At 50.6% G+C, this 20,338-nt stretch overlaps 8 protein-coding genes and 2 non-coding genes across 10 annotated transcripts, besides 8 other annotated features; 5 read left to right on the top strand and 5 right to left on the bottom strand.

Annotated features, from left to right (window-relative positions):
- Positions 1-973: 973 nt before the first annotated feature.
- Positions 974-1,045, bottom strand: ACLA_029780. Its single transcript has one exon. It is a non-coding gene; the product is annotated as a tRNA-Glu (tRNA).
- Positions 1,046-1,141: 96 nt separating this feature from the next.
- Positions 1,142-1,213, bottom strand: ACLA_029790. The gene has a single exon. It is a non-coding gene; the product is annotated as a tRNA-Glu (tRNA).
- A 1,162-nt stretch (positions 1,214-2,375) lies between these two features.
- Positions 2,376-4,806, top strand: ACLA_029800 (sodium:solute symporter family protein; the record flags this gene model as incomplete). Its single annotated transcript, XM_001269672.1, has 7 exons — positions 2,376-2,497; positions 2,599-2,771; positions 2,828-3,334; positions 3,390-3,399; positions 3,461-3,495; positions 3,555-4,173; positions 4,233-4,806. The coding sequence occupies 7 exons, from the start codon at positions 2,376-2,378 to the stop codon at positions 4,804-4,806; spliced, it is 2,040 nt and encodes a 679-aa protein (XP_001269673.1).
- A 328-nt stretch (positions 4,807-5,134) lies between these two features.
- Positions 5,135-6,087, bottom strand: ACLA_029810 (rhodopsin family protein; the record flags this gene model as incomplete). Its single annotated transcript, XM_001269673.1, has 5 exons — positions 5,135-5,466; positions 5,561-5,593; positions 5,669-5,758; positions 5,893-5,946; positions 6,057-6,087. The coding sequence occupies 5 exons, from the start codon at positions 6,085-6,087 to the stop codon at positions 5,135-5,137; spliced, it is 540 nt and encodes a 179-aa protein (XP_001269674.1).
- Positions 5,181-5,214: a microsatellite.
- Positions 5,193-5,241: a microsatellite.
- Positions 5,476-5,497: a microsatellite.
- An 824-nt stretch (positions 6,088-6,911) lies between the features above and the next one.
- ACLA_029820 (dynein light chain DYN2) lies at positions 6,912-7,520 on the bottom strand (the record flags this gene model as incomplete). Its single annotated transcript, XM_001269674.1, has 7 exons — positions 6,912-6,976; positions 7,030-7,099; positions 7,153-7,179; positions 7,232-7,266; positions 7,317-7,350; positions 7,405-7,427; positions 7,490-7,520. 7 exons carry the CDS (start codon positions 7,518-7,520, stop codon positions 6,912-6,914), a joined length of 285 nt encoding a protein of 94 aa, XP_001269675.1.
- Positions 7,521-7,811: 291 nt separating this feature from the next.
- On the top strand, positions 7,812-10,703 carry mrd1 (RNA-binding ribosome biosynthesis protein MRD1; the record flags this gene model as incomplete). Its single annotated transcript, XM_001269675.1, has 4 exons — positions 7,812-8,039; positions 8,169-8,918; positions 9,156-9,428; positions 9,486-10,703. The coding sequence occupies 4 exons, from the start codon at positions 7,812-7,814 to the stop codon at positions 10,701-10,703; spliced, it is 2,469 nt and encodes an 822-aa protein (XP_001269676.1).
- Positions 10,704-11,766: 1,063 nt separating this feature from the next.
- Positions 11,767-14,307, top strand: abaA (transcription factor AbaA; the record flags this gene model as incomplete). The annotated part of the gene is made up of 3 exons (XM_001269676.1): positions 11,767-12,208; positions 12,270-12,446; positions 12,521-14,307. The coding sequence occupies 3 exons, from the start codon at positions 11,767-11,769 to the stop codon at positions 14,305-14,307; spliced, it is 2,406 nt and encodes an 801-aa protein (XP_001269677.1).
- A 112-nt stretch (positions 14,308-14,419) lies between these two features.
- Positions 14,420-14,443: a microsatellite.
- A 195-nt stretch (positions 14,444-14,638) lies between these two features.
- Positions 14,639-14,666: a microsatellite.
- An 8-nt stretch (positions 14,667-14,674) lies between these two features.
- Positions 14,675-14,700: a microsatellite.
- Positions 14,701-14,889: 189 nt separating this feature from the next.
- Positions 14,890-14,914: a microsatellite.
- A 329-nt stretch (positions 14,915-15,243) lies between these two features.
- Positions 15,244-16,373, top strand: ACLA_029850 (aldo/keto reductase; the record flags this gene model as incomplete). Its single annotated transcript, XM_001269677.1, has 3 exons — positions 15,244-15,388; positions 15,481-16,268; positions 16,314-16,373. 3 exons carry the CDS (start codon positions 15,244-15,246, stop codon positions 16,371-16,373), a joined length of 993 nt encoding a protein of 330 aa, XP_001269678.1.
- A 457-nt stretch (positions 16,374-16,830) lies between these two features.
- On the top strand, positions 16,831-17,690 carry ACLA_029860 (uncharacterized protein; the record flags this gene model as incomplete). Its single annotated transcript, XM_001269678.1, has 2 exons — positions 16,831-16,971; positions 17,103-17,690. 2 exons carry the CDS (start codon positions 16,831-16,833, stop codon positions 17,688-17,690), a joined length of 729 nt encoding a protein of 242 aa, XP_001269679.1.
- A 535-nt stretch (positions 17,691-18,225) lies between these two features.
- On the bottom strand, positions 18,226-19,634 carry ACLA_029870 (putative protein phosphatase PP1 regulatory subunit Sds22; the record flags this gene model as incomplete). The annotated part of the gene is made up of 6 exons (XM_001269679.1): positions 18,226-18,669; positions 18,741-18,815; positions 18,873-19,169; positions 19,261-19,332; positions 19,395-19,426; positions 19,499-19,634. 6 exons carry the CDS (start codon positions 19,632-19,634, stop codon positions 18,226-18,228), a joined length of 1,056 nt encoding a protein of 351 aa, XP_001269680.1.
- A 39-nt stretch (positions 19,635-19,673) lies between these two features.
- Positions 19,674-19,700: a microsatellite.
- Positions 19,701-20,338: the final 638 nt, after the last annotated feature.

Consider the following 20,338-nt stretch of genomic DNA (forward strand, 5'->3'; position numbering starts at 1 on the left):
TGCGACTACTCCGAAGCCTGTCATCCCTTCTTTAATCATCAGGTCGATATTCTAGCAGATAAACATCTCCTGAATACGCTGCATTCTTATGTTTTTTTTTCGTACCATCGTAGGAGACTGGGAGTAGCCTACAAAGTACCACAATTCAGGCTACCAAACTTATTCATTGACGTGGAGGTACTCTACATGGCTCTGATCAAAATCGCTGTGCTGTCTGAGTATCGATTATGCTCGGCAGACTGTATGGTGTACACTTTGACCTCTTGTCTCTAAAAGTTATCTACACATGTCAACTACATATCTATCTACACGATGGCGCTAAGACCCTGGTAATTAAGGTTGAGCTACCCTGTACTGCCATGTATAACTCCTCGAGCCACCGGGAGAGATCGCAGCATCACCAGACACCAGCATGCTGCTATCCATAAATTATCCTTATTGCAGGGTTTGCGGCTCGGGCACATGTCTGGCCGTAAGTTTCTTAGGTGGCTGTGGCTGTGCCCTCCTCCATTCATCAGCCACTATTGCTGAGTGTCGCAAATTGCGGCCATGCCATGCCCTGCAGATGAACTTGGCGGGTTCGCATCATGAACATCATGTTCCCTATGGACGATGCTTATTCTGAACGTGCCATGGGCTGTGACATTTGCTAATACTTGTGCTAGAGATGTGCTCTCGATCTCGGTGATATAAATCTCCATTAATATTTTCGCTTTCCACGTACGTATAGCCTAGTATGAGAGAGCGTCCTGCATAACTTAACTGCCGAGTATAGTAATAGAACCATCGCCATATGCGATGATATTCTACGTAGGAAAAAGAGACTATAAGTCCAAGCAAAAAAGGAAAAAAATGAAAAGGAGAAAATGCCAAGAGGCTCTGCCCCTTAACCACAAGACAATAAATAAGGAGCATTGACGCTACACGCTGGTAGTAAGAAAGAGGGAAAAAAGGAGAAAAAAAGAATGCGATGCTCCGATACGGGGAATCGAACCCCGAGCTGCCGTGTGAAAGACGGCGATGTTAGCCTTTACACCATATCGGATGTGATGATGGTTATTAACCATAAATTGATTTGATAGCACAAAGGCCTCTCTAGTTGAGGAAAGAAAGAAAAAATCAAAAAAATCAAAGCGAATGTCTCCGATACGGGGAATCGAACCCCGAGCTGCCGTGTGAAAGACGGCGATGTTAGCCTTTACACCATATCGGATTTGATGATAATTTCGTCCCTTTTTGTCTTTATATACTTCAAATCTTTCACTCAGGATATTCTTAACGCATGGATCCCGTTCCGCGTTGCGTTCGCGAGTTCCAGTCTCATAATTTTGGAAACACTCAAACCTGCGATATGCTAATAACCGAGTCCAAGTAGTACATTTTGAAAGTATCTTGGCATTCGGAAGTTCCGCTCTTCGTCTCGACAACAACCTATGTGCACTTAATGTCCAATCAAGCCTTGTCCTCCTTCGGAAGCCATCCCCTCCAATGAACGGTGCGGTCCCGATCAGATACCAAGGACACAACTTACTTAGGCACCTACCTACCTCCTGGGGAGACAGTCTATCTTCAATACATTTTTCTTGGCTTGATCAGTGACCACAATAACGATATTGCCAACATTTTACATAACTGCCCCGTAATCCAGACTTCACCCCACTATCTTGATATCAGAGGGCGCCAGGGTTCGGAAAGCAAGCTTATCAAGCCATCAACCGCGGAGCCAATCGCAATTCTTCGTTTGAAGAGCTTCCACTGATAAGGACGAACAACGAAAACAACATCCGCCAATAACGCCCGGCAGGATGTGATCCGTCGGTAGTGTCTGGGTGATAACCTAGTTACTGCTCCTCGTACCAAGATGTCCCGGCTGGCTAATTCGAAAGAAGAAGTCCAAGCTTGACGGAGTGACTGCCATGATATCCCATATGGTGCTGTGTGCTTATGCCTTACGGGGGTCACCGAGACCTAGGTATTAGTCTATAGTGTGACGAGATCGATAAGATGTCGCTGCCCAGAGCCTGAGGGCATGCCGATTACGAAAAAGATGATCTTATCGTGCTGTCGACACACGGCTCGCATTTCCTATCTGACTTTCGAGACATGATGATCAGAATGATGATGTCTGCGAGTTCGGAGATTTTCTCTTTCTCTACTTGGTCTTGCAGGCTTCCCCATGAAGTATATGAATGGGCGCACCCTCCTGCTACTGGGGTCTCGTCTAGAATTATACACACAGCAAGCTAACAGGCCCACCTGCAGCCCACTTGGTATTCTGAATTCCTATACAAGCTTTCCGCTTTAATCCACCCACCACTTCCCCAGCAGGCCACTCGAATATATAAATATACATAGTGACCTACGGGCTAACCAACATGTCCTCATCGGACGCCAAATTCGTTGCTCCCCTTTCCCAAGGGTTCGGCTATGGCATCATCATTGGGCTGGGATTTGCTTTCGCTCTGGTGATGATTTTCATCACATGGGCCTTGAAAAGGTAAGCCATTATCCACGAGGTCCCATCATTATCCAATCCAAGATGCACATCTTGGTGCTTCTCCAAGTTACAGCTAGCCTGACGAATTGGTTCAATTGCAGATATCAGCATGAAGTCCAGACTTCGGAGATGTTCTCGACCGCCGGAAGATCTGTGAAATCGGGACTGGTTGCTGCAGCCGTCGTTAGTAGTTGGACATGGGCAGCAACCCTCCTCCAATCCTCGGCGGTGGCCTACCAGTATGGTGTTTCCGGGCCCTTTTTCTACGCTTCAGGTAAGGGAAACCATGCAAACACGGCTTAGTCTCATGAGGATGCTAACCGGGGACAGGTGCCTGTGTCCAGATTATATTGTTCGCTACACTTGCCATTGAGCTCAAAAGACGAGCTCCCAACGCGCACACCTTCCTAGAAGTCATCCGGGCTCGCTATGGCACTATCGTGCATCTAGTCTTCATTGTATTCTGCTTGATGACCAACATCCTCGTTACTGCCATGCTACTCACTGGCGGCTCGGCCGTCATGACTTCCTTGACTGGAGTACCCACAGCTGCTGCCTGTTTCCTACTCCCCATTGGTGTCGTGCTCTATACTCTTTTTGGTGGTATCAAGGCAACGTTCATTACCGACTATATGCACACTGTGGTCATCATTGTTGTGATCTTCATCTACGCATTTTCCGCCTACGCGACGAACTCCGAGCTGGGATCCCCCAGTAAGGTGTACGATGCACTTGTTGCAGCCTCAGAGCGCCATCCAGTCGAGGGTAACGCTCAAGGCAGCTACCTTACCATGAGATCCAAGGAAGGAGGAATCTTCTGGGTCATCAATCTTGTCGGTAAGTGTTCCTGAGCTGTTTCTAATTAGACATAAAGCTGACGAATGGCTCACAGGAAACTTCGGGTTCGTGACATCCCACATCCTTGATTTGAGTTCATCACTAACAACCGATTCTCTTGGATAGTACCGTGTTCCTTGACAATGGATACTACAACAAGGGTAAGTTTGACTGAATGGCAACAGAAATACCCTGGAGTCAGACACTAATAACTGTCTAGCCATCGCTGCAAGCCCTGTTCACGCCTTCCCCGGCTATGTTATTGGCGGACTTTGCTGGTTCGCGATCCCATGGCTCTGTGCCACCACAATGGGAATCTCTGCGCTTGCTCTTGAAGGCACTCAACGGATTAGTCCCGATGACGTTACCGCCGGTCTTGTTCTGCCATTCGCTGCTGTCAAGCTTCTCGGACACAGCGGCGCAGTGTGCACCACTCTCATGGTCTTCATGGCAGTTACATCGGCTTTCTCGGCTCAGCTGATCGCTGTCTCCTCAATCGTCACATACGATGTCTACCAGGCGTATATTAACCCTGCTGCCAAGGGCAAGAGACTCGTATGGGTTTCTCACGTGTCTTGCATAATCTTCGCTATCATCATGGCCGCCTTTGCAACGGGTCTCTACTACGCTGGAATTGGCATGGGCTATCTTTATCTGCTCATGGGTGTCATCATCTCCTCTGCTGTCTTCCCAGGAGCTATGACTCTTGTCTGGAAAGACCAGAACTGGATCGCTGCCGCCAGCTCTCCCGTCCTAGGTCTTGCCGTGTCACTCATTGCCTGGCTAGTGACTGCGAAGAAGGAATATGGAGAGCTCACAGTCGCAAGTACTGGTTCAAAGTAAGTCCAGGGCTGCTCTGGCTGCATCTTGGTCCCGGATTGCTAACGACAATTCATAGCTACCCCATGCTTGCTGGTAATGTTGCAGCTTTGCTGAGCCCCATCATTTTCTCACCTGTTCTCACCTACGCTTTCGGCACCCAGAAGTACGATTACGAGTCAATGCGTGCTATTCGCAAGGTCGACGACACCGACGTTGCAGCCGCTGCACACGTCGATATAGAACTTATCCCCGGCGAAGTCACCGTGCACAACGCCGAGGCAGAGGCCGAGGAAGAGCGCAAGCTGAACAAGGCCGCGTTCTACTCCCGGACACTGACCATCGCCATGGTAATTTGCTTCCTGCTCTTATGGCCGATCCCAATGTACGGCTCGTCATACGTCTTCAGCAAGAAGTTCTTCACGGGATGGGTGGTGGTTGGCCTGATCTGGCTTTTCTGCACAACTTTCGGTGTTGTTATCTTTCCTCTCTGGGAAGGTCGTGAGAGTATCATCCGCACCGTCAGACTCATGGCTCTCGATGCCCAAGGCAGGAGACCCGCTCTTGTTGGGCAAGCGTCCAAGGAAAGTGAAGATACACCCTCTGGCGCTGCGACGCCAACGGAAAAGATGCCGACAAAGTCAGATGCTTGATGCAAGTGTTATTTTAACTATACCCTGGATGATGGATTATGTGGTTTATTCCGACCTGTGTTTTCATGACGGGGCCCACGAGGTCCCTTTCCTGTTATGCTTGACTTATACCCCCCTTGTTATCGGATTAGATAATGTTAATGACGTTTTGACTGAACCAACTACTTTCTGATTCTCCCTCACTTCGTAATCAGTAAAGGATAAATCACAGCAACAATTGCATTAAAAAATCAAGGTATCTTCACAAAACACAAAAGCAACGACCCACACAACGACGAAAAAGCTCGGAACCCCACAGATAACTAGTCAAAGAACTACATCATCATCATCATTTATACGCGTAGTTTTGCTGCGGAGGCGGCGACTGCGGCTGCCCCTGAGGCGGGTATCCCTGAGGCGGGTATCCCTGCTGTGGATATCCCTGTGGTGGATATCCGCCCCAAGCGCCACCTGCAGCGTTATATGCCTGCGGCGGCGGGGCGGGACCCGGGGGTACACCCTGCGGGGGTCTTGTATCGGGCGTGATATCGGGGCGATCGCTGTTGAAGTGGTTAGAAAGAGAGCTGGGAATGGTGCCCTTGGCCATGAGGGTGGGGCTTGGTTTAAACGTACCGAAGGTCTTGTGTATAGCGACACGTGCAGCAGGTGACTTCCTGTGGACTGGGTTAGTATATATATATATATATATATACTCCGTGGACGTTCTTGGGAGACTGAGAGTCGCGTGGAAACGAAGGGGATTTACATCACATACCTTGTACTTGTGCATCGCTAGTGGGATACAGGGCTGAATGGGGTGGGTTAGTTTTTTGTCTCCAGCACTATTGCGTGGACGGGTGCATGAGGTGCATGGGGTGCATACAATGAAGCAGACGGTGAACCAGGGCCTGGGTATTCTTGTCAGCAATGTTGATTGAATGAAGGTTTAGGTTGAGCATAGTGTTGGGAACACCTACCAGCGAGTTATACAGTGTCCGTTGTAGTGTTGGCCTGCGCGCCGGATTAATTGATGTCCATTCATTCTCTGGGTCAGGTATTGGGCAGTCGACTGCATGTTATTGGCATGGGACGGGTCCAGGGACTCACAGTTGTAGCAGTATGCTCTGACATTTTCATATCCCTCGAGCATAGAGGTAAATTCTAGTTGCAGAGTTAGTCTAATGCTATGAAATATTGTAAAAATTGTCCAGTTGTGGGATATATTGGACATGTCGAATAAGATATATAGCTGGATCCCGTGGAGACCTTACCATGTGTTCCAAATGTGATGCAGATAGCCATGACGGTAAGTTTGAGCTGCGTGACCAGCAGGGAAGACCTTGATTCAGATATTGCAACACCCTATCGAGCGGTTTTAGACAATAGTTACAGATATCGCACCTGATGATCAAGGACAGGACAGCTAGAAGTAAAATAATGTTTAATGTTCATCCAAGGGGCAAGGCAGCGCTTTATCCCGTCCATATATAGTGAGTGACGTGTGGCGCGGTGGCTTGGCGCTTGGCGTCTGCGTTCAGAAAGAGATATCTCCCAGTCTCCATGGTCAAATTGTGAGACATGTTGGCTTTCACTACGGCGTACAGAGCATATATTTCTAGAGAGAGCACTGCAAATTATCTACGAAATACTCCGTGAAGATCAAAGATCAGTTCAAGGGGCAACCTGCGGGCATTCCGAGGCTTATACATGGAAGCCATCTAGGGACTATGTGGGTTGTACACATCCGAGCCAGTATCTTTTGAGATCTATAAACATGATTCGAAGATAGGCATGGCTGTCTGCTCAGCAAACACCGCACCTCATCTATCTCAACAATATGTCACCGAAATTGAAGGATAGCGCACAAGCAAACGATTCAAAGTCGCTCAAAGGAAGCAGAGAAATCATTCACGCAGAAAATTGTTGTTGATGAAGGCACCGTGGAGGCAGTGCAGGTTTAAAAACGACAGCCGGAGCTACTCAAAAGTGGTTGCAACCGAGTCCCTGTCAGCCCCCACTGGTCGTAGAAGGGTCGACCCCGAGTATACCATTCCCCCATTTTGCAGCATCCGGGGTTCGCCAGGTCGATTGTCTTTCGGGCTATGGGAGGCGTTATAGGTGTGTATCTATTGCGTCTTGAAGAGTAGGATGGCGCAGTGTCCGAGGTAGAAGTAAATAAAGTGTTTCGTCTCTAGATGGACGTTAACAGCAATTCAAAGCGGTCAGTGTACAGCAGGTACCTACCATGAGTAACGAAGCTGCCAAAGTTTCTCCCCACAACACAATGCCACGTAGCTCCCTTGCGAGAGTCGAACTAGAGAGCCGTAAGTCACACATTTCGCGGTATGAATCGTGGGTATGGCGCACTTCTCTCTTGATGTACTGAGCGATGTCCTGGAGATAATGAGCACCTCAAGGTACGTATATATCAAGCAAAACCGCCCACCTTCTCGATGTGATACTTCTCCATTGCCTCGGTTGCTAACGAGATCAGTTACACCGCACTCATTCAACAGCAAAAGATTTCGTACCAACTTCAACAGCCTCTTGCTGCATCTCCTCCGTCTAACAAGACCGGTGAGTACCCATATTGTAATTCGACCAAGCTTGCATTCTTACCATATCGACGGACTTGATTTGAGCTGAGAGTACCTTTGGTTAGCTAGACTCCAATCCAAATCCCAGATTGCGATGCGACACTTACGCTCCAGCTTCTCCTTCTTCTCGGTGGCCATCTTTTGCGGTATGAGTCGGTGATTGTATGTATAGAAAAAAACCAGGCTTGAGTGGTATTGTCGAACAGAAATGAGATCTCAGTTGACAAGATTTAGGTGCAAATTCAGGAAGTCGTTATAATTAGATGGCTAAACACTGGTTGCGACAACCGCCATGTTGATGCGCACGGACCATGCCCACACAACTTCCTCACCGCTTTCGGCACTATAAGAAAGATCCAACCAAAATTTTTTTTTCGAGAATTTCGGACTCTCTCGGTATAACTGCAGAGCCAGCCGCAGAGCACAATCATGGAGAACACAAGAGTGTTCGTGTCTGGGCTGCCGCCCACATTTACGAATGATCAATTGAGAAACCATTTTTCCAGTCGCTTCCAGGTCACAGATGCTCATGTACTACCAAAGCGCAGGATTGGCTTCGTCGGCTTCAAAAGCCCGGAGGTTGCCCAACAAGCCGCTTCTTATTTTAATAAAACATTTGTCAAGATGTCCAAGATCTCAGTAGAGATTGCTAGGCCGGTATGTGGACATTCTGCCTTTTTCATGAATCTTGAACCATGTTCATTCTCTTATCGTTATCTTTGTTTCTTCGCCCGCTGACTTTTTTCTTTTGAAAGTTGGTCTTGAGACTGACCAGTATCATTGTAGATTGACTCCGAGCCTGTCCAGAGGGTAGAGAAGCACAATAACAACTCGACCTCTAACGATGCATCAGCAGGAAACGCACTCAAGCGTAAGCGGGATGGGGACAATCCTAAGCAGGATTCCCAATTACAAGAATATATTTCTGTAATAGAGCGCCCGTCGAAAACCAAAACATGGGCCAATGGCGAAGACCTGTTCAATTCAGTTCAGAACAGCACTTCAACAGCTGGGCAGCGCGATGATACGACTGAGCCAGTCGAGGAGCCCTCTGACAATCAGCGGAAGAAGGCGAAAGTGGACGAACAGCGTGTGGTAACTCGTCACGAAGAACCTGAGCCGATGGTCGTTGACCACACTGGAGAAGATCGTGATGAAGCAGCTGCAGAAGTGCAGGATGGTGCCGGTGCTTCTCAAGAGCAAGAAGAAGCAGAGCTGGTTTCCGACGCCGACTGGCTCCGATCAAAGACAAGTCGTCTTCTTGGTCTGCTCGATGAAGACGAGCAGGCTGAATTCGATTCCGTCAGCCATCAGAAAGCCGAGACACCGTCACAGCCACTTGCAAAATCACAGCCTGATGCTCCTCGTGTGGATGATATCAAGGCTGATGTCGAACAACCGGCCGACACACCAGAGGTTGACACAAATATCGACAACATCCGCATTTCCTCACGACTTTTCGTTCGGAATCTTCCATATGATGCAAAGGAGTCGGATCTGGAGCCTATATTTTCTAAGTATGGCAAGGTCGAAGAGGTTAGTACCATCTATCTCTTTTCTTTTTGCACAGAACCAGATACCTCTCTCTCGATCGAGGGTTGCTCGCATGATGATCTTCCTGATAGGGACATCTGATGCAAAAGCATATGATGCGAACAGGACAAGAGATTTTAGTAGATGCTTCTTGAATATCTGAAGAGCAACCCTGAGAGACACGCATTCTTCTGCTTGGACTTGATAGTGTAATTCGCGAATATTTGCTAACAGTCCTAGATTCACGTCGCGTTTGATACAAGGTCTACCACCAGCAAGGGGTTCGCCTACGTTCAGTATTTCGACGCTGATGCGGCCGTCCAAGCCTACAAAGAGCTGGATGGGAAACATTTTCAGGGTCGCTTGCTGCATATTTTGCCGGCAACTGCGAAAAAGACCTATAAGATCGATGATCATGAGTTGTCCAAGCTGCCTTTGAAGAAGCAAAAGCAGATTAAGCGAAAGATGGAAGCTGCCTCATCATCATTCAGTTGGAATTCGCTTTACATGAATGTAAGTTCGCTCTTGCAGATTGTATCATCTGGTCATGGTCTAACAATATCTCTATAGGCTGACGCAGTCATGTCCTCAGTCGCTGAACGCCTAGGTGTTTCCAAGGCTGATCTTCTAGACCCCACTTCAGCAGATGCTGGTGTGAAGCAAGCACATGCTGAGACGCATGTCATTCAGGAGACCAAGGCCTACTTTACTGCGAACGGTGTCAACCTCGACGCGTTCAAGCAGCGGGAACGTGGAAATACTGCTATCCTGGTAAAGAATTTCTCCTATGGCGTTAAGACTGATGATATCAGGAAGCTCTTCGAGCCATATGGCCAACTAACAAGGCTACTGATGCCGCCTAGTGGCACAATGGCTATTGTTGAATTTTCACGGCCAGATGAGGCGCAGAAAGCCTTCAAAGGCCTTGCGTATCGGAAACTTGGGGATTCGATTCTTTTCTTAGAGAAAGCTCCAAAGGATCTCTTTGAGGCGACGGGTGTGCCGCAGAAGCCTGTTCTTGAGACTAAGGCCGTGTCTCAAGGATTCTCAACCGCTGACACATTTGCGGCTGAGGAGGCTGACGGACCCGTGGTCGCCTCCACCCTTTTCGTAAAGAACCTTAATTTCTCCACAACGAACGACAAGTTCGTGGATCTGTTCCGACCACTGGACGGCTTCGTGTCTGCCAGGATTAAAACCAAACCTGACCCTAAACGGCCTGGACAAACACTCAGCATGGGCTTTGGCTTTGTCGATTTCAAGTCGAAAGCACAAGCCCAGGCTGCTCTTGCTGCGATGGATGGATATAGGCTCGATCAGCATGAACTGGTAGTAAGAGCGTCGAACAAGGCCATGGATGCTGCGGAGGAACGAAGACGGGAAGACACCGCGAAGAAGATCGCAGCGCGGAGAACGAAGATCATCATCAAAAATTTGCCGTTCCAGGCTACGAAGAAAGATGTCAGATCGCTCTTTGGAGCCTATGGGCAGCTACGCTCCGTACGGGTTCCTCAGAAGTTCGATCGGTCTGCTCGTGGTTTCGGTTTTGCTGATTTTGTAAGCGCTCGTGAAGCGGAAAATGCCATGGACGCACTCAAGAACACCCATCTGTTGGGTAGAAGACTGGTGCTGGAATTCGCGAACGCAGAGGCAATTGATGCCGAGCAGGAGATCCAGCAGATCGAGAAGAAAGTAGGGGAGCAGCTGGACAGGGTCAAACTGCAAAAGCTCACGGGAACGGGGCGGAAGAAGTTCACCGTAGGGGCGCAGGAAGACGAGGAGCTCTAGACGCCCTTTCTCCCTGTCTATAAGGAAACTGTTTACTTACAACAATTATTATTATTATTCCCACCACTTATCTACCACCTGTTCACTTTCTTGATCCCTTGCTTGAGCGGAAGTCGAGACACGGGGCAACAAGCAGACCTGGCCAACACGTTCCTGAGTCTCCTGTAGCTGTCAACACGTACCTACGCGTTCCTGCAAAGCTCCCGACACGACACCTCGTGCATCTCGATCGATTGAGCCTCTTTTTCTATCCCATGTTCGGGTTGATATCGCGACATCTCGTCCATCCTAGGATTATCCCCCCTCTTCCTATATACACTTAGCTTCTTTTTCATCCTGGATTCGCAATACCTCCCCACCCCCCCCCAGATTCGAACCAGAGCTTCTGTTGTGCTCCTGATCTACATTCTTGAGATCCTTTTGGTAGAGAGCTTCTGCATTCCGCACTCTATGCTGTTCAACCTGTTGCATTCTTGAGAAGGGTCTTTGCCACCCCTCAACCTCGTCACGGCTCTTTCGTACCTGCTTTAGTAGCGGACGTTCGCTCCGTGATGTGCGGCAGCAAAATCCCCGAGCAGTTGCTCACTGGAGCGTGCTCCCTGAGAGCGAGCCCCTTGCAGTTTTTGATCTTCGCTCTTCTCATCATGGCTTTTCTTCACTCCTGATTTGTTGCGGCAAGGCGGCTGCTGCCCTACCCTCCTCATCACCTTGTTTGAACGCGTGAAGTCCAGGGAAAAGGGTCGCCTTGGATGGGCTGAGGGTTGTTCTCGAAGGGCGAGCATTCAAACAAGCAGCGCGGTCGAGCAATGCAGCTACTGGCGCATCGATAACCCTCTCGTCGTCAAGGGAAAATGCTTCCCTATAAACATCTTGCTGCTCGCTCCCACATTCTCTTTCCCAGGCTCTTACATTCTCTTCCCAGCATTTGCGTTCTTGATCGCTGTTTGGGGCCTGCTGCGTTCTTTGCCAGGCAGTAGTAAGCATTTGGCGTCCCTCCAACACACCTTCTCTTCGGAATCCCTCATTCTTCCCAAGAAGGCCCTGCGTTGGTGGTCCACCCCTCATGGCTACTGACTGGCAGTCCGAGTGTCTGGCGCCTCCCCATCAGGCAGGACTGGGGAGCATCGGACACCATACAGATCGAGCTCTCCAGAACACCTCGGGCAACGTGCAGTCGTATTCGGACACCGTCGCCGCCAGCGGGATCACAGGGCGTGATGACCATCTTCAGCATCTGACCTACAAATATTCTCACGCTCCTGTTCCTCCTTATCCCATGCCCACCGCTGCGAGTGCGCACCCTCACCACGTCCTGGACGCCCGAGCCCGGCTCAAGAAGCTTCGGCGAGTTCAGTCAGTCGGTCCCAACCATGCCGGTGCCCGTAGGGTGAGGAGCTATCTCAAGTCCCAGAAGTACTTGGAGTATCGGTCACGACCTCGACGGGACACTGGCAAGGATGGAGAAGCGGTGTGGTCTGACGAACTCGAGGACGCTTTCCAGCAAGGTAAAGAAACATCGGTCATGATCAGTCTCTCTGTACAGTGTGTGGTAACACGGTTCTATAGCGCTTGAAGCCAATCCTCCCATGGGCCGAAGAAAGTGGTCCGAACGAGGAAAGTCGTATGGCCGGAACGAACTCATTGCCGAGTATATCTTCAACTTAACTGGCAAGAAGAGGACGAGGAAGCAGGTATCCAGCCACCTGCAGGTCCTCGACTCTTTCCTCAAGGGTGATCCTGACTGTAAGACCTTTGCACCCTAGTGATGTCTTCCAAAAACTCTCTTCTCCAGTACTAACGCTCGGGGCTGCTTCCAGGGGACAGACTCACGCGAGAGCAGCCAGCAGATCGCACCAACAATCAACACCAGCCGGTCGGGCCCAAATGGAGAACGGGATTGGATCAGTCAATGCCAAATCACTATGGCGGCCACATTCCTACAGCCTACCACGACCACCTAAGGCCGGTGCAGCCTTACGCTGGGGAGCTTCCACCACCCCTTTTCACATTGGGCTCAAACTTGCATGAGCGCAACAGCAACACGATTTACGGGTTCAACTTCGAAATGTGGGTGAGCCCGCCGTCTCAGCGTGATCAGCTTGACAATGCCTTGCACAGATATACCCGTCTTCAAGGGGACGCGGCCGCACCTATGGCATTGGAGAATCTCCCGCGCTGGCGGGAAACTTTCCCGCACCTGAGCACCATCATGGCAGAACAGAGCGGCTCACTGGATTGCGATATCATTTTGCTGGAGGCGAGTCTAGAGCTGATGGATGAATTCCCGCCCGCCGGCTCCAAACTAGGGATCCAGTTGGAGTTGGACTTTGCGCATCCGGCTACTGGGGACGCCCCCATGCTGAGCCAATTGGACAATTGGACATGTAGCACGTACATGTATGACAATGGGCACCTTGAGGATGAGGACCGGATGTTGGAGGCCTACCATAATCTCGCCAAACCGCAGTCGACCAAAGTGAAGCCCCCCTTCGAGTCGTCCTGGTGGGCCAAGCTTTTCACGGAACTCACGCAGCACAAGCTGATGAAGGAAAAGTCGGGCCAACATCAAGCTGCGGAAGACCATGTGAGGCATTACTTCCGCACACTCTCCGCAGTGCAGGAGATCCGAGCAACACCCCAGAATACCCGGCGACTATCTCATCAGATACCGGGTGCATCATCGCCCGACGACAGCAAGAGAATGGCAATTCTGCTGTGGCAGTTTCGGCAGACTCGATCCCCCGAGGTTGGTCTGACCACTTGGCGAAAGTTGATTCCTCCCGACCGCATTTCCACCAACAGCCCAAGACCCCCAACGGGAATCGACCTTCCCCCGTTGCCCCTTGACTCGGCTTTCCCAGAGCGATATCCCCCATATATGTATCGTGCAACCCAGCCGCATGAGATGCTGTCCCACCCCGGTCCGTCTCATTCGCATTGGCCGCTGTACCCACCGCCGCATGAGAACATTCCCAGCATGTATCACTCAGCAGGGTCCTTTGATCTGCTGAACTCCGTTACCAGACCTGAAGACGGCGGGCTCCCGGACCGACACGCGGTCCCATCGCTGCTGGACAGCTACTCTGGAATCCCGTCGCAAGAGACCAGCCAGCCGGCCAGCCTGAATGTTTCCAGCGGCGGACCCGCCATGCTTAGCGTTCACGATCTGGGGCTATCGCACCCCAATCTCGCTGGATACACGTTGAGCCACGGCAATCACTACGCGCCATCCCCGCAGAACGGGGTCGGCGTTCACGACAGCAACAGCGTGATGAGCAATATTTTCGGGCCCGGATCTCAGTCGCTTGACGGGATCGGGCACAGCCAAGGCGCATGGGGAACGCCGATGACGTCGACAGCGATTCCGAGCGATGTCGGCTCCAGCAACCACTACACACATCTGCAGTACCATCCTACCGGCCACCAGACGCCGGTATCCCGAGAGGCGCACCCACCCAACGGCTTCGAGGGCCTGATGGGGGCTCCCGATGACCTCATGGACAAGATAGTGGGAAGCATGCCCGATGATCCCAGCATGCATGGGGCAGGTCCCGATCATGCCAGTTCCGCGTATGCCGATACCAACGCCGTGCAGGCAGTCTAGTCACTTACGAAGGAGGCTGATTTCCAACTCCCAACACCATACTATTACACTGATTCTTCTATTCTTAATGGTAATCATATTGTCAAAAGCCTTCTTCGAGATACCTTTTCTGTTTTATTTTTTATTTTTTATTTTTTTTATCATTTTTTTCGGCTCTAATTCCTCCATTCTCTTCAATGTCTTCTATATTAGGATCTGAGCGGAGCATCTGGTGGAAAGGGGTGGGTGTTGCGGACGATGTCCTTAATGTTGTCTTTCCATTGTTTCTTGACTCGTTTGGATACTTGGAATAGTCGATCTGTATTATAACTTTGAATCTCCATACTTCATCCATTATCATCATAATCATCATCATCATCTATTCATCTTTTTTTTTTTTTCTTTTTTTTTTTTCGTCCGGAGCCATCGGCACCCTCTCAATCCCGACTTCATCCACCACTTTTGGCAGAATACTTACTACAGGTGGGTTTTCTCACACCCACGGAACAATTGCTGTTAAGGGCCCAGAGGACTTGTCAATCGGCTTGGAGAAGCGACAGCCAGGATACGTGGTCTTTCCTGGGGAACCTCCTCCACTCTGACATATAACATATATAACATATATAACAAGAGGAACAACCAATTTAGCCGGCGGCAGAACAAGCCATTGAGCAGAAACTGGTGGAAGTGAAGGCACCAGAGGCGACCCCTGTTGCATTTAGCAAGCGTTCAACATGACGCTGCCGTGTACCTTTTCTCTGTTGCCCCTCCCCCTCCTCCGATAAGTATCCAGTCTCTTGTTCTTTTCCTGTAACTTCTCTTTCTCTTCTCTTCTATCCCTTCTCTGCATCTTACTGCCAATCGAGTACGTGTCGGACCTGTTTTTTCCTCCGAGAGATTCTTTCTTACCGTCAGATTCCTCCCCAAAAGTTATCAATTCACACAAACACCATCACAATGTCTACCCCCACCGTCAAGCTTAACAGCGGATATGAGATGCCCCTTGTGGGCTTTGGCCTCTGGAAGGTCAACAATGACACCTGCGCCGACCAGGTCTACGAGGCCATCAAGGCCGGTTACCGTCTGTTTGACGGCGCCTGTGGTAAGTTTTGTCTTTACTTTCCTTTTGCGTCTTCCCAGATGCGCGCGCATCGCATCGCAGAGCAAAAAGCACTGACTGTACTTCCGTCGCAGATTACGGCAATGAGGTTGAGTGCGGTCAGGGTGTCGCTCGTGCCATCAAGGAGGGCATCGTGAAGCGTGAGGACCTGTTCATTGTCTCGAAGCTGTGGAACAGCTTCCACGACAGCGAGCGCGTCGAGCCCATCTGCCGCAAGCAGCTGGCCGACTGGGGTGTCGACTACTTCGACCTGTACATTGTCCACTTCCCTATTGCCCTCAAGTACGTCGACCCCGCTGTGCGGTACCCTCCCGGCTGGATGTCCGAGAACGACAAGCTCGAGTTCAGCAACACCCCTATCCACGAGACCTGGGCCGCCATGGAGAAGCTGGTCGACCTCAAGCTCGCCCGCAGCATCGGGGTCAGCAACTTCAGCGCCCAGCTCCTGATGGACCTGCTCCGCTACGCTCGCGTCCGCCCCTCCACCCTCCAGATCGAACACCACCCCTACCTGACCCAGAAGCGTCTGGTCGACTACGCCCAGAAGGAGGGTCTCGCCGTCACCGCCTACTCCTCCTTCGGTCCCCTGAGCTTCCTCGAGCTCAACCTCAAGGATGCCCACGAGACTCCCCTGCTCTTCGAGCACCCCGCGATCACCGCCATTGCCGAGAAACACGGCAAGACCCCCGCTCAGGTGCTGCTGCGCTGGGCTACCCAGCGCAAGGTTGCCGTCATCCCCAAGAGCAACAACCCCACCCGTCTGGCGCAGAACCTCGACGTCACCAGCTTCAACCTCGAGGCCAGCGAGATCGAGTCGATCAGCGCGCTCGACCGCAACCTCCGCTTCAACGATCCTCTTGCCGTAAGTTTTTTTTTTTACGTTCTATCTTGGTATGACGGGATTCAGATCACTAACTTTGTTTCTTCTCTCTGCGCACAGTACGGCTTCTACGCTCCTATCTTCTAAACGCACGGATTGGTCTCCGGTGGATCGAGTCACACGCCCTCTTCCTCGCAGGATGAACAATGGTTGCTTGGCCCTCTGGTGATGCGATCAATGATTGATGTCCCCGCCTTGAAGTAAATACCATGTTCCATACTTTCCGTAAATAGTTATGACCTTGCAATGCATTCCAGTGAATATATTTTTCTTCACTTTTTCTTTGATCCAGATTCTTGTAAGATTGTGCAGGACGACATTTTGGTAGAGAGATAATCTGCTTTGTAGATCTTTCTGTACTCCGGAGATCGGCCATTGGACCGACAGCGCCAAGACACCATTCAGCCGTGGCTTATCATAATCATAATTTCTGTAGAATACACGACAAGCTACGGAGTGAATAGGTACATTCAACTTCACTACCTCTAACATTTCTCAGACTCACCATCGCTACAATCCACCCACTGACAAAAATTTCAACACAATGGCCTCCCCTTTAGGACGCCTCGCGTCACAATCAATTCACATCACACCGACCCCACAACCCACCTCCCTCGCCGAAAGCAAACTCATCCTCTCCGCGCTGCAAAAATTCGGCGAAGTCGTCACCTTCCGCAACCTCAAGGTACTGCGCCTGCTTCCCCCCCCCCTCCCAGAGCCTTCCCTAAAACAAAAAAACAAACAAACAAAATGCATTTTCCATAGCTCATAGCTCATACCCCATACTAACTACTGTATCTTCAAACCAAAAAAAAGTACGACACAACAAACTCATCCACCATCCCCTTCCGCCCCATCCTCGCCATCTTCGACTCCCCCGACGCCGCAAAACAAGCCCTCGAAGCCTCCCCGCTCACCGTCCCCCTCCGAAGCCGCAACAAAGCCAGCACCAGCGCCAGCGCCAGCGCAAGCCCCGAGTCTGACTCCGGTTCCAGTCCCCAGCGCGATATCGCTGCGCGAGGACCCAGAGCCATCAAATGCGAAATCCACCCCTCGCGGCACAACCATCAGTCCGCGCTGGTGCGGAACCCGTTCTACACGACGTTCCGCGTGCTCCAAGGGACGTACCAGTTCCGGGACCTGGTGGGGACGGGGATCCCGCTGCGGGAGCTGGCGGATGAGACGATGGCGCGCAAGTGGCGTGAGCCGATGAAGGTGAAGAGGAAGATTGCAAGGGAGAATCGGCGGCTGGGGGCTTGGTCGTTGATGAAGTTGCATCGGAAGGGGTTGGGGGAAATGGTGGAGGAGGAGGAGGAAGATGGGGGGGAGTTGGAGGACATTGAAGGTGACATTGAGGGTGGCACTGAGGGTGATGTTGAGAGTGAGCGTGTTGGTGAGAGATGAGGATGATGGCCTTGCTTGGCTGTTTTTTTGATGATGGTATACCCTGCGCCTGGAAGTCTGGAACAGAGTCGCTGGGCTGTGCAGGAAAGGAAAAAGCATCGCCGCTTCTGGGTCGAGGGGCTTGTGGCTTGAGCACCATACCATATCTTGGATGCCTGACTCTTGTCGTTTGATCTGGACGAATACGCTGACTGGATGTCGGATACATTGTGCGCACGTCCAGGACGTGACAGCGCGAGACTGCTGATATCGGATACGAAATTGTCCATGGAGTCGTTCAGCAGTCGTCCTACGTGGTATATTCCGGGATAAACTGTACCTTCCTACAGAGTCGGTCCATGACGATTAGCATTAATGTGGTCATACATTATTTTAGTATCAGAGAGCCTTCTGACTAGCTCCATAGCTTAAAATGGAGACATGTGCGAAAGGGGATCAGTCCTCCACGCAAATAACATCAATTCATCAGGTCCATACCCATGCCACACCATGCCAACCCTTCACCCAAGTCGCACAAATGCTTGAAGTGATACTATTAGCCTCCATTCTCTTCATATAATTTCAGCCCAAACTTACTCGCATCAATTTGCATGATCTGCGGCAGCGCCAACCGCACCTTATTCCGATATACCGCCGGGCCCTTGGTCTGCAACGGGTTCCCCTCGAAATACACCGTATTGAGAGTCTTTGTATCCTTCAGCTCGCGCTCCACCTCCTCAAAGCTGGCGAGCTGGTTGTTCGATGCCCACAGTTCCTCCAGGTTCTTCAGGTGCGAGATGTGTTCCAGCTTCGAGACCTGATTGTTAGAGAAATCCAGGACGCGTAGCGCGGTATTCGACTCGAGGCCGCTGAGGTCCGTGATGGCGTTGTGCGATAGGTAGAGTTCTTCGAGGTTCTGGAGAGAGGAGAGGCCGGTGATGCTGGTGAGTCGGTTCGATTGGATGGAGATGATGCGGAGGTTCGAGAGCGCGTCGAGGTTCTACCGTAGTCAGTCAGCTCATATCCCCCCACTTCCGGAATGTCAGATAGCTCATGCGCCATTATACATACCTTCATCTCAGTGATCTTGTTCTTCCCCAGCCACAGCTCCTCCAGCGCGGCCAGAGTCTCCAGGTTCTCGATTTCCTGCTCCGATCAGCCTCAAGACCCCCCCAGACTCCCAAGCGAATACAAAGCACGTACCCGGATCCTATTCGCCCCCAGCTCCAAATTCCGCAACTTGGTCAGCCCCTCCAGCCCCTCAATCTTCGATATCCGGTCCTGCACAAAGTACAAATCCGTCAGATGCACCAGATGCGAGATGTTCTTGATATGCTTGATCTTGTTGAAGCTCAGATCGAGACTCGTCAGGTCCCGGAAGTCGTCGAGACCCCGCATATGCGAGATGAGGTTATCGTATAAGTCGAGCTCGAGCATCGTCGGCGCGATCTCCGAGGGAAACTCGATGCGCGTAATCTGGTTTTGTCGGAGGCATATTCTCTGCAAATCACAATCCACAGTTTATTAGCATGGGCGCTTCCCCCGCTTTCTTTTCTTTCTCTTAGTAGAGGATCTCAAGCGATAGACGTACCTGCAACTTGGTAAATCGCTCTAACCGAAGAGCTGGGATAGATCGGATGCGACAATGTACGAGATCGATGTCCTGCGTCCGATGATGAGCTTCGCGAATCCTTCCCCCATCCTTAATCCAACAAAATTCCATACCGGAGTGTCTCTATCCTCATCCTCAAGCAAGTCTATACAAGTCAGATTCTCTTGACTCAAATCCAACCCCCCCACCACTCCTAAGTCGAAACGGTTCAGCTTACCCTCATCGGCCTCGATTTCCTCCACCGGCGGCGCATCCGAGTCCGAATACTCCGGATCCTCCAGAGCCTCAGGGTTCGTGATCGTGGCTTTTGGTTCCACCCTCAGCTTCCCATCCCAGCCTTTGCTGTCTTTCATTGTTGCGTTTGCGTGTTCGGGGGCGTCGATTATCGGTACTTTTTTTTTTTTTTTTTTTCCTCTTTTGGTGGTTGCGTGACGGAATGCGGGGAGATTGGTAAGAAGAGGGGCGGGAGTGAGTGAGAGCTTAGTGAGGAGTTCTGGGAAAATCGTAGAAGCGTGTTTAGTTCAAGGGATTGGTTTAATCGATTATGATAGATGGAATTATTAGGAGGCGAGTAGGAGATTTGTTTCTTTGAAATCCAGACGCTTTCACGTGTCAAAGGCGGCGTTGCCTGTTTCGAATGATATCGATGGTCGTCGTCAGCTGGGCCGCATCTTCCCGCCTTTCACGTATGCATAACTTTGAGGACATACACGCATTTTAACTCATCATCCACTATCATAGATTACTGGGAGATATCAATTGAGTTTTATCTATCTTCTCTGGGTTTAGAAATTGCCATCGAGACGCGGTGGAAGCTGTATTTCGGGGATGCTTTTATATACAGCATATACGCCGGGGCCATGAGGTACATATACATTTGAGGTCGCAATAACCAAAAGTGCGCATTCGACCAAAGGCATTGACATGCATACCGGGACCTGTATGAAGATGCCACTCGCTCAGAAGATTTTCGACAAAATGAACCATGGCTGAATGATGACAACTGGACACTGGATCGAAGAAGGTGGATAGGAAACAACAAGGAAAGGTATCGATG

The sequence above is a fragment of the Aspergillus clavatus genome, genomic scaffold (assembly GCF_000002715.2).
Source record: "Aspergillus clavatus NRRL 1 1099423829805 genomic scaffold, whole genome shotgun sequence".
Classification (NCBI taxonomy): domain Eukaryota; kingdom Fungi; phylum Ascomycota; class Eurotiomycetes; order Eurotiales; family Aspergillaceae; genus Aspergillus; species Aspergillus clavatus.